Below are 12418 nucleotides of genomic sequence, written 5' to 3'. Positions count from 1 at the left end.
CCTTCTATGACATAGGCTCTCTGCAGGTTCACCCGATCTGCAGAGCCATTACATCATTGGTATCTGGAATTGATTGCAGGCTGTAGAAGGGCCAGAAAAATTGTGAAAAATGCGGGAAATCCATAATATATTCAGAGCTCTATAGCAAATCAAGGAATATACAAGATGATCCTGAGAGGTCTAGTGAAATTCAAATGATACTTCAAGAAAGATAGGAATATTTGTGTCAGCTCTATGATATACAGTGTAAAATAGGGAGTATCTTATGCCCAGCTCAGGACTCGTAACCAGCCATGCACAGCATTGGCCCACTCCCCCCAAGTAACATTGTAGAGAGTACTAGCATTGTGAGAGATGTTGGGTGTACTTGAAGAGCCTCGGATCTCAGCCCAGGCTGCCAGTGGCCAGCCGAACATAATAAGTGGAGGTTTCCGTGGTTTAGCAGGCCAGCTGAATATTACCATCCTGCGCAGTCCGAGAGACGTGCCGTCTCCCGGAATGCGCAGGATGGGTGTCTGTTAATCAATATTGCATGATTAATTGTTTTAGCTGAATCTCTTGCATGTTTACCAATTGGAGGCTGGATACCCCAAACTCCCAATACTTATCTGGCGGCTCCTCCATTCTGACTGTAACATGTAGGCATTGGGGCTGATTGAAATGCAATGCAGTACTGAACATTTAGTGCAATATTGTACTGCACAAAGTAGAGTCTATGCATTCTCTTTGCACGACAATGTCTTGCCTACGGGATGCGAGATAATATAAGTCCGCACCTTGTAGCAGCGCCACTGGAGCAGAACCCCTCTCAAAGGAGGAGCATTTCCGGGACCGCGAACCCGAAATAGCGTCCAGTCCAATCCACTTCCGGTTCGAATCTGTCAATATTACCATATATGAGTATGGTTCGGGCATCCTGGCTTCCCCTGGACCTCATTTCAGGTTCGGTCCACCGAAAATCCGAACCCCGGACCAGTCCGGGGCTGCGGCATCACTAGCACGTGCCATCCTCAGAAGCGCGTCGTTCGGACGCGTCAGTCGAAAGTAATCGAAGAACCAATGGTTTCGGACACCATCGCAGGTCCTCCTGTCAGCGCTCAGCGCAAGCGTATGTCTACCTACTGCCTACCATGATTGTCTCAAGGATTTCTAAGGCTTGCAGGGTCTCTATTTCTCCAGCGAAGTCTAGACCAGGTCTTTATCGAGCTCTCCCAAACTATGCATCAAAACTACACCTCCCGTGCGAGCAAGATACATTAGGCTTAAATCTGGCGAGAACGGCATTTCAGGACAAGGCTCTACTGGTACTGTAAGGCGATGGGATCCTCTAGTACGCGTACTTGCTGGTCTTGGGAGTCGACGTGGTGTACTGTGCATCACAGTAACACTGTGGACGAAGGCAAATGTCTGGTGGCGGGATATCGATCTCCATTCAATTGGTGGGAAAACATTTTACTGCCCTGTTCTGAGAGTTGATTTGTGCAGCCGAGAACATTCTAGGAACGTGTTCTCCCACTCCTCATATTTTCCTTGCATGTCAGGCCAGCGAACTGCGCTGTTTGCCCCCAGTGTAAGTCAGAACAGTGTTCCGACTTATGCTTCCGCATAGCTAACGAGGTAGGCTGCTGTGAAGCTTGGAGCGAGTGCCAGGACGGGTTGCTGGATGGCAATCCTGACATGGAGATGGAAGTCAGTTCGAGTCACTTCTTACTCAGTCTGCTTGCTGCAGTGCTCTGCGTGCTATCCTGTCGGTCGTTCCTATCCGAATCCGAGGAAGACGCCGGATGATTGTTTGCTAGATCTGGGATCGGTTATGTCCTGCGATTGTGTGACGATATCTCCTACAGCTTATGACCTGGATATATGTGCTACATATTCTGAGATAACAGGACCACTGACCGATTCTTGCCTGTTATTGCTGCCATTATACAGGCCGCTGCATATCCGCAATACTGTAGAGGGCAAAAGCCGATTATCATATGCTCTATGCATAGCTAGCTGGAATAATAAATGTCCCATTCTTCCAAGAAACAAAGGAAGAACCTCGCTGCAAACCGTCATAATCTCGGCCACCTATCGGACGAGCAGAACAAACGACGGTATCCAGCTATGTGGCTCGCTGAAATCGAAGATACTAGTGCTGACTGGATGTGCGACGCGGATATCAGTACTGAGCGGCAGGGCACCCACGACCTTCGTCTTACAAGTGCGTGATTACATGGAAAGACTCTGGCCCTGACAGTGGCATGGACATCCGTAATGGCTTCAATTTCCCAGAGCCTTCATGGGATCATATGCAAGCTCTTTGCGTGAGTGAGATGAGCATATTAATCAATACAAGCTGCACTACACCTTCCACAATGCAATAGCTGAACGTAATTTCTCAAATTCCGTATCTCCCACCACACTGTCAACGAGGACGTGAACCTCCTTCCTCCATTCATCGGGCTTTGATCAAGGCCGAGATAGACGCATGTTGCGTCCACGACACGTCTTCCGTTCACTTGGATGTCTGAACTAAAATCATTACGTGGACACGTTGACAGTGGTGAGAAGAGCCTCTGCCGGTGCAAGCATCCAGAATTCTGGTCCTCGTCAAGAATATCCTCGTCTTCACGCCCGGCAACGACAATGGAGACAATGGAATTGGCGCCGAAGACACGTCCGACGCATCAGAATTTTTGGCAAAGGGACGTTTTGCCTCATCTCATTATGCTTCCAACAATCTTACACCGGAGTTCTTCTGAAGGTGATGGTGGCCTGCAGCGTGTTACGCGAAAGATCAGGATTGAATGAGACGAACGGTGGCTCCAATGACTGAGACATTCCTCAATACAAGCTTCAACGCTGTCAAACCTTCCGTAATGCACTAGCTCAACATATTTTTTCCTCGCTTATCTTCCGCCCTCCGTGACCTTCACTTTCCAAATTTACAACCTCAACCGTCAACACCGTCCTCCCTTCACCGGGCCTTCATCAACGCCGCGATACGCGTGTGTCATGCTAAAGCGTCGTTCTCGAGACAATAGGTGCATACAATCGCCGGATAAAAGCAAGAAGCAACCACACCCCTCATTCCTCCAATCTGCCCACTCTCACCATATTCGCAACATGTCTCAAACCAAAGCCATCTCCGAGCTGAAAGGTCACCCCGACCTCGAGGGCCGTCTGCAACTTCACGCAGCCTGCGAGTCGGGCACCGTGACCGACGACCACTTCCACAAGTTCCTCTCCGGCTCGTCGAACGCCTCGACCAAAGCGAGCGACCCCAAGGCCATCGCCGAGGTCGACTGGGCGACCTTGATCGCGATCCCAAAGGTCGAGGAGCTGGGCAAGGCCTTCAACGGTAAAATCCCCGGTGCGTAGCAACTGTCCCGGTTCAACGAGACGAGCCCCTTTCTCAATTAGCGTAGGCCCGGACTCTGTCAAGGGGTTGTTTAGCAACGGTATCCTTTACTACCGCAACCCGTCGATCATCGACGGGGACTGTACCATCTGGGTGCAGCCGTATGACGAGCTCTTCACCGTCGATTTTTATACCAAAGACGATGTCCTCGCCGTGGTACGTGCATATATCCTATTCTTGCCGTCGCCCTTTCGTTGAATGCTCTGCGTGTGATATTGTCCTCGCCAGTTCAAGGGTAAGCGTTGTAAGCTGGTATAGTGTTCCGCCGAGCTAATGTGTCGTCTCAGGAACTCCCCTCGATGGCGTCGGAGCTGGAAAGGGATATGAAGGTTCTGGCACCTGGGCTTAAGTTGAAATACCTTCGTTGGTGTTGGTGGTCCATCGGTCTTCTGACGTCTTGCAAGATGATTGTACGAAGATCGGTTTGAATACGAGTCGTACTGTGTAACTTCGTGAGAAATTTCAGCGGCGCATGTCTAGCTCTTCTTGGTCCTTCACATAACAGTTCGTTTGTAAAACGTTACAAGCACTATTTCAAGTAAACCCGCTGTTCCGACTGGTTCTTCCCCGTTATCTGTCCCTGTACGCCAACGCGTTGCGCACATTTTCTCCAAGGATTTCCATCATGCCACGTCGACGGTATCGAGTCTTGGCTACTATGGGGGAATAGCCAACCCGATTGAATTATAGGCAATTGTGGCTAACTCACCGCAAGCTTCCATGAGCACCCAATCAATACAGCTGCCCTCTTCTACTTGGGTTGCATCCGATGCGGTCACTGACGGAGTATCTATTTCCCGCCAGTCTCTGATTGGCGTTGAGCTCAATTTTGGCAAGGGTGTAAGTTGGTACGTGTCCGTCTACGTTGGCCCTTCAGCCCTATCACATATCCCATTCAAGTCATGCCCGTTGGGCACTCGGTCGAGGCCGCATGCCACCATGGTCTTCTCGCTCACGCATCCGCTCCCTTCAGGACAAGAACGGTGAGGTGTGCCCTTTGGCAAGAGGGAGTTACCTACGATTTCACATCCAGCTTGGAACATACAACTCCCTTCTAGCCAGATCAGACTTTGTCAGAAAGCGCCATGATCCCCCGGCCTCTGTGCTAATATCTCTGCGAGCAGATTATAACCCACGTATCTTTCCTGAGCCAAAGCGTTTCTACCCAGCTCGTTGGTACGGCGCACGCGACACGGATTGACGTGCTTTGGGTGGGGACCTCGCCAGTGCCCGGGCCGTGAATTTGCCATGGTTGAAGCTGTGTGTTTCCTCTCTCTCCTGCTTCGACGGTACTAGTAGTGGTGCCGCGGTCCGGCTCGGTCCGGTTCGGCTCGGTCCGGTTATTGGCCCAAATTTCCGGACCTGGGACCGGACCCAAGGTCCAGTTCGGGTAAGTGTCCGGACCGTGAACCTCAAAGAACCCGAAACGGCGTTGGGCCCGGTCAGGTTCGGCTTCAAACTTACCATATTTAGGTACGGTTCAGGCACTGTGGCTCCACCTGGACCTCATTTCAGGTTTGGTCCACCCCAAAGCCAGACCGTGGACCAGAACCTGGGTCTGGTCTGAGGTTCGAACCGGTTCTCCCAGGTTCGGGAACTGGACTGCGGCATCACTAGACAGTAGTGCCCATTATGAAAGATGTTGAGCGTAAAACACAGTGGATAGAGCGGATTCTGCTGGCCTTGCCTTTGGTGTCTATGATGTCCGGCTGCGACTGAGACGGAGAGGCAAAATACAATTGCTGGCTTGCTCTGGCTAAAGTCCGATGATTGTGTTGTACATGGGTGTCCTCAGCCATGCCATATAATATTCCAGAAAAGGCAAGGCAGTTACCATTTTAGGTGTAACATGAGACTGCTTTGTAGTGATCTATTTGAGAATCACTGTCAGCTGTTTGCATAACATAATGCCAGCTCAGGTTTTTACAGTCGTGTGCATAAGAAACTGAACATCACATTTCCGCGCGCTGATATGCACTGACACACAACAATCACCAAGGACCAAAATGAATAAACCTAAACCCCGTGATATGGGTGAAGGCGGTCCGAGACAACTGAAGGGTATTTAATAGTTCGAGGGGGAAAGGAGGAGTAAGACGCCGTAGGGTAGTCCGTAGGAAGACCTAGAAAAATAAAACAAAACCTTGACGCCTGAAACAAACACTAATGGACGCTCCGGAGTATTTATCTCCGGAAAATCGCAGACAAAGTCGCAAACCATGAAACCGAGTGTAGGTTCGGGCCCACGGGAGTAGAAATTGCTAGAGAAACTTGATTAATTTTATTTCGCTATGTGAGACTCACCGGAGCTAATTGAATCGATGGCGGAGATAATTCACTCGACGAGTCAGGCCTATTGGCAAAGCTAGGATCGGTTATAATTCGCTAGGTTCGACGCTTTCGAACTTCTCGAGTCGCTGAGATCGTAACACTAATTCTCTGAGATGGTGAAGTCGAAACTTATTTTTCTGTATGCTACTTTGTACAATTTATACTACAGGAATGGCTTTGCGACCGTCCGGAGATAAATAACAAATAAATGCCGCTACCCACAGGATTGCTCAGCACTTTCCTCTGCTATACCATATACCATACGACTCTCTTGCGCTCCCACTTGCTCTTTCCAGCCCCTATAGGTCGCCTCAACGCTTCGCCACCTGACCCAAGCGGTCCCATCACTCCGTGCAACACGCCGGTCATGTGTTAATTACCTCCGGCCGTTTGCTGACTGATGCTGACCTTATGGTGACTCGTATGCGTCCGCACCTTCGGTATCTTGACGGAAACGAGGGGGAGTGAGTGCTGGAGGGTGGGCATGAGGAAGACGCCCCTCGATAGAAGTGTCCGCGGGTCCCGGAGCTAATGCAGCTAGAAGTCGCATTGGTTAAGTCACTCCGGAGCTTCGGTGCGCGGAGATAAATCGCGGAATGGGTCCGAGTACGCCTCGAGGATGTTGGGAAGTCCGGAGCTAAATAGAAAAAGTCTTTTAGAGCCCATAGAAGCCTAGAGGCGTGCGAGCGCTGTGTCGAATAAGCTCCGGGGCGCTTGTATGATGTGCTGAATCCGCGTTTTCGGGGGTCAGACGATCCTGAGGCTTATCAGCGCAGTGTTTGTCCGGGATAATTCTAATCAACAACCCCTCAGCAACCCATGCCATTATCCAGCAACCCCGGTTGCACACCAGTGGTCACATGTGACATCAAGCTCTACCAGTCTCCATTACATCTGGTTACTTAGACGTCACTCTATGTACATAGCTATATATGATTGTTTTGAAAATTAGGCTGAGGCTCTCTCAGTTGGCAGTCAGAGGCTACTGCTGACCATGGACCATGCTGCATGTGATGCAATGCATTACTGTATGAATGAAGGGTCCACCATGACCACAAGTACCAGTGGCAGATCTCCATCCAGTGGCCCGAGACTCAGTGACCCTTGGACTTACACCAAATAAATCTCCCAAAATGAAAGGCAAACCCCAATCTAAACAAGGCATACAGGGAACACACTGATGATATATATGGTTGAGTGGCCTCCCATCTGACTGCATCAGGCACACACTATGTGATGCTTGCCACCAGCTTGCATTTTCATTATTTAACACAAATTACACAATTATACTATTGGACAAACACCCCACTCCACGAGCAAAACTCCCAACCGGCTCTATTGTTTTGCAAACAGCTCAAAGTAAGATAGGTGACACTCAAACTCATCGACATTGCGTGATCTGGTCAGCCATATTCTTGCTGAGCATAAGGCTCGACGATGTCGAGTAATCATAGCAAACTAAAACCGAGGAATGATAGCTATGGCATATACCAAGGGTTCCTCAGTCTTACTTTGTTGTCAAAATTCAAGCTGTAGATTGCGTAGTATGTCATTTTTGGTGGCAACTTTTTTCGAAACATAGAATCCTGTTTTTCTGCGCTTCTGAGCCTTATCAGATTTCAAGGTCGGAAATATTGGCATTCGGCATTAATGCCGAGATTTTGTAATGCACCAAATTCGGTACACAAATTACATAAGCCAGTGCAACTCCTAACCCTACTCAAGCGCCATGGACTCGGGGCTCTCTAGCACCTACCGCAGTTGAGGATAAGGAACTATTAAAGGATAATAGTAATGCATACAGAATACTTGAAAATAATATGGTACATTATTTAATTCTTAAAAAATTCATTTTTCGGAGATCACCAAATGCATTTCTGCGGTTTCCCGGCCGGGTTTTCCGGAGACCTCCTGGAAATTGGAATCATTACCATATTATGTAAGCGGAAAGAGCACGTGATTCGATGAGTTTGAGTGTCGCCCTACTATCATTTGGGTAGTTTTGCAAAACTCTCTGTAAATCGATGTGTTGCGCTCAGTTCGCTGGCTCCTGCGTCAAAGTTTTTTCATGGCACCGTGTAGCAACCTTCTATGTACCCAACTGTGATTTTTTTGTATTTCAATACGTGCCGTAGAGGATGCTGGACAGATGCCGGGGTGTGCAGGGGGTTTTGCAAAAGTTTGTCACGTGTGACATCCCCACGAGATCCATCACGTTTTTGTCACGATCCGCCTCTCGAAGTTTTGCAAAACAGCATCGCTATAGCTACATCCTCAATCTCTTCGCAATCGGGCTGCTTGAGTGGCTCAATGTATGGTGCACCAGTATATTCCAAATGAAATCCGGCAAAAAACCATGGAATGGGTACCAGATCTAGGTCTCACATGGTCTGTAGGCGGTTGCAAACATCCTCCTCTTCCTCCCTCTCCATGACCACTCGATATTTCCCTAAACCAGCTTGACATAGGGTATCTACTAGTCTATATCTACATGCCTAAAAAGTTTCTGAATTTTTGTATTTGGTATAGAGCTCTCTCTAGGGGCTGTGGTAGTTTTGCAAATTTTGCAAAACTACCCAAATGATAGTACCTTACAAATCAAACTCGGCGCGGACTTCAAGCAGGCCTTCCCATGCACAATTACTGCATTGGGGTACTGTCGCGGGTCAGGTAGCCGGACAGACTGGCTACTCGGACACTCTGCCTCCCATTTGCGCTGCACACCACAACTACGCCTGAGCCACATATCATTTCAAAGTACTACTACTGAGTCACCTATGTACAAAATTTGAGACGAGAAGGTTGGAAACTGCATGAGATATCCTATCAGAAGTGGCGGCTTTTCCGGCAATTCCCTCAAAAAGCTGTGCGGATGGAGCATTGATAATCTTGGGCACGCTGTTGTGCATGTTCTACACTATCCCTTTTGCACCGATTGCTTTGCTCGATCGCCTATGGTCCTGATGGACAAAATGCAGGCTCAACTTCACGATACAGTGGCATGATCATGTGTCGGTAGCCGTAACATGAACGCGAGGCCGTTGCCACATGCGACTTGGTAGCAGGCCGTCAACTGTGCGATGCTCATTGCTACACCCTCAGGACACATACGTCGCTCACCATACATGACTGCATGTACCTCTAGTTGACATCTTTTATGAATAGGGATTTTTAATGATTTCTGTTCGAGCTGAGGAGATGTCGAACCAGTAAAGAGGTGTTTTTGAGGCGGGCCAATGTCAAATGGGACGGATTTTTAATGGAGGTCGTAGCCGGTCCAAATGATGGTTTGTTCACTTACTTGACATGTAATCCTTACCTTTATTCGATCAGACACATGTTCTGTTGCATATCGCGCCAGTGAGAGGCTTTGCAAGACAACGTGTTTTCACGAGATTCCCCCTTCCTCGCGCATGCGGATTCAGGAGCCTCAGGGTCACCCCACTACCCCGATGCTATCTTATACTCTTTTAGAGGCTACGTGTTGCCTTTCTGACCCACTGCCAGCCCCATCCTGTCCCGTCGAGTCCACTACCAGCTCTCCTTTTTTGCTGCACTTCCCCTAAGCAAGCTCGTACTGCTGATTGGATTGACTCTGCTACATTTGAGGAACGTCTTATTGCTGCTCTTCAAGCTGTTCAGCGCTCTGGCAAAAATTCAAAGGGTCTCCCGAACCTCTCACTTTGGGATGCAGCCTCGGCATACCGTGTCTCAAAAAGCACACTAGCTGACCGATACAACGGCAAGTGACAGGCTCGCTCGAGGGCCCATGAGCATGAGCAGAACCTCTCGGCTGTGGAAGAACAAGTCCTTGTTGAGTGGATCAAGGCCATGGGACGCCGTGGTCTACCCATGACACCAGCACTCATTATTGAATATGCCGCTGACGTTGCGAAGAAGCACATTGGACAAACTTGGGTCAAACGCTTCCGGAAGCATCACCCGGAGCTTAAGGTACGGTGGACTACCAATCTTGAGCAGTGCCAGGCGGCTGCTCTTAATCCGACGGTCGTGCAGGAGTTCTTCGATCTCTTGCAGGAGCTCGTGGAGGAGTACAATATACGACCTGAAAACATGTACAACATGGATGAAAAAGGTATTCAGATGGGTCTCGGAAAGCGCGTCGCGGCGATTGTGGATCGTGATGCTCGGACAGTGTACCAAGTCGAGAATGGGAACCAGGAATTGGTAACCATTATCGAAGCCGTTTGTGCTGATGGCACTGCCCTGCACCCATCAGTGATCTACCAGGGCCAGCGTAGAGATCTTGAGTGGGCTCGGAATAACCCATGTAAAGCAAGGTGTGTATTGTCCCACAACATGTATTGAATGCCTAATAACCTGACTTCACAGCCTGTCATACTCTCCGAAAGGCTGGACCGATCAAGAAACTTGGCTTGAAGTGGCTTCAGCGAGACTTCGAGCCAGTCACAGCTGCGCGGAATACAAGTGGCGGCTACCGACTTCTCATCCTTGACGGCCATAACTCACATTGCACATACAAATTCTGCAAGTTCGCAGCAGACCATAAGATCATTGTCTTGTGTCTACCGTCGCATACAACTCACGCACTTCAGCCTTGTGATGTTGGTGTTCTTGGCCCACTCGCATCATGTTGGAAGGCCGAGGTCAATGCAGCATCGGCAAACATGATACCTATTGACAAGCACAATCTACTCGTCTACTACCATGCTGCGCGACAACGGGCACTTAAGCCTACGACAATCCGTTCTGCATTCACGAAAACAGGGATCTGGCCCCTCAACCCTGATGCCATACCAAGATCGGCAATCGAACCTTCTCTGTTGACGACGACAAAGGCAGCGCAGCCTCTCGCAGTAGTGCACCCTCGTTGGTTGGGTCATCTAGCAGAAGAGCCCGCTGCATCTGCTGGCGAGCCTCCAACGGGAGCAGCTCCGAGCCCTGACGAACAGGCATCTCCACCTGACTCATCGGCACCAGGTCCTGATGCTCGTGCTGGCCTTGTCACTGATTCTTCTGGTGCACAAAGCTGCTCTGGAGATGCTTCGAATGGCAGTGCCGTGAGCCTGCGTCCGAAGCTCAAGCTTGTCCTACCTGCACCACTTCCTAACAACACCTCCCGCCAGCAGCTTCGCATCCGTATATCAGAGCTTACTACCATGATACAGAACACATTTCAGCAGGCAGAGGCTGATTACGCACAGATGACCTTCATGGAAAACGAGAATGAGAGGCTCCGTCAGCTGGCTTTCCACAAGGAGAAGAAGAAGCAACCTAGACGGATTGATACTTCCCATGCACGTCATATGACTCACAATGAGGCTTTGGAGGAGTTGGAACGGATGGAGATCGAGTTGATAAAGAAAGAGCTCTTCAGAGAGGCGGCCCCGATCTTCAAGGCCCAGAGGGAGAAAATTGCAAGGTACAAGAAGACGCTCGATGCTGAGCATGCTGCAGCAGAGCGCCTTCGGAAGGCTGAGGAGAGACGTCGAGAGCGTGAACTGGCAGAGTTGGAGAAAGAACGGGTGCGTCAAGAGAAGGCACGGCTGCGTGAAGAGACGCGGCAGGAGAAGGCGAGACTGGCAGAAGAAGAGCGCCGAAAGAAAGCAGAAGCCAGAGCCGAGAAGGCGCGACAGAAGCGGGATGCTGTTGTAGCAGGACCCAGATGCAAAGTTGGTCGTAAATCATTGGGTAAGGGGCGCAGACTCTCGTGTGTTCCGGTAGAGCGGGAGGAACCAGGAGTGGGGACATAGTACCGAGACCGCAGACTAGCAGGCGACAAGCTGATCCTGGCATTGAGCAAGTCGCTATCGCTGGACCCGGCACCTTAGGTAGGTTCCTCTGGAGCAGTACACACCCTTGCACATACTGACAGGCTAATATCAGACGTACCGAGTGGTGAATCATTTACACCTCAGCAAGCTACCATTGAAACCGATGTTTCGCCACCTGTACGGAGGAGTTGCCGGTTACAGAGCACCTAGTTTTGTTTTATGTCTTCATATTGGCTTGTCATAACATTTGGCATGCTCCGACAGTTAAACCAGGCGGTCGGGCGGGATGCACGATACATTCTTTGAGCGATGTTGGCGACGAGGGCGGTCAGAGCGGAGGGTTCCCACGGTTGTCCGACTACGCAGTATCGCGTGACTCTGGTACCTCCCACAGAAAAATATTCGTGGAGCTCGCAGTTTCGATCCAAAAAATACAGTAGGGATATCATAAGGTAGCCACGATCTATGCCGACAGATGCATGTAGAGGAATCGCAAGTATGTGAGTTCTAACTTACGAGAGTTGTTGATTACCATAGACTGTCCGACTTCGGGGTCTCCCACAGTAGGACCTGAAGTGTTCCAGCCGCTTGCAGATCGATAGGCCGTCACTTCAGAAAGTCACGTATAGTCGGAGTGTGTCGGACATGGGGCCAGGGACGTCCCAGAAATGAAAAAGAAGTCCCAGTGGTCTGGGGGACTTTCATTTCCCTCTCCGGCATGGTCCGACTGTAAATGATTTTCGAGAAATGGGCCCATCGAACTAGGCTTGATCCTGCGCCTCTTAAAAAAGACTTAGTAGACGAGCAACTGTCTTTAATGGAGGCTTGTACCCGTTTAGTATCAGCGTCGCAGAAGTCCCCCCAGGCTCTCGCGCGTGCTCAAAAAGGCAGGATTCTCCGCCCAAAACGGCAGGTGCACATGGTT

At 49.9% G+C, this 12418-nt stretch overlaps 3 protein-coding genes across 3 annotated transcripts; all 3 read left to right on the top strand.

Annotated features, from left to right (window-relative positions):
* Positions 1 to 2010: 2010 nt before the first annotated feature.
* Positions 2011 to 2747, top strand: GLOTRDRAFT_96873 (uncharacterized protein; the record flags this gene model as incomplete). Its single annotated transcript, XM_007872687.1, has 3 exons — positions 2011 to 2206; positions 2227 to 2309; positions 2601 to 2747. The coding sequence occupies 3 exons, from the start codon at positions 2011 to 2013 to the stop codon at positions 2745 to 2747; spliced, it is 426 nt and encodes a 141-aa protein (XP_007870878.1).
* A 364-nt stretch (positions 2748 to 3111) lies between these two features.
* GLOTRDRAFT_96872 (uncharacterized protein) lies at positions 3112 to 4515 on the top strand (the record flags this gene model as incomplete). Its single annotated transcript, XM_007872686.1, has 5 exons — positions 3112 to 3358; positions 3414 to 3562; positions 4097 to 4254; positions 4307 to 4394; positions 4465 to 4515. 5 exons carry the CDS (start codon positions 3112 to 3114, stop codon positions 4513 to 4515), a joined length of 693 nt encoding a protein of 230 aa, XP_007870877.1.
* A 5305-nt stretch (positions 4516 to 9820) lies between these two features.
* On the top strand, positions 9821 to 10563 carry GLOTRDRAFT_19277 (uncharacterized protein; the record flags this gene model as incomplete). The annotated part of the gene is made up of 3 exons (XM_007872629.1): positions 9821 to 10042; positions 10126 to 10275; positions 10315 to 10563. Coding segments are annotated over 3 exons (621 nt in total), but the record flags the coding sequence as incomplete, so codon positions are not given.
* Positions 10564 to 12418: the final 1855 nt, after the last annotated feature.

Source organism: Gloeophyllum trabeum (genome assembly GCF_000344685.1).
Source record: "Gloeophyllum trabeum ATCC 11539 unplaced genomic scaffold GLOTRscaffold_00019, whole genome shotgun sequence".
NCBI lineage: Eukaryota > Fungi > Basidiomycota > Agaricomycetes > Gloeophyllales > Gloeophyllaceae > Gloeophyllum > Gloeophyllum trabeum.
This window is presented reverse-complemented; position numbering and strand designations above follow the sequence as displayed.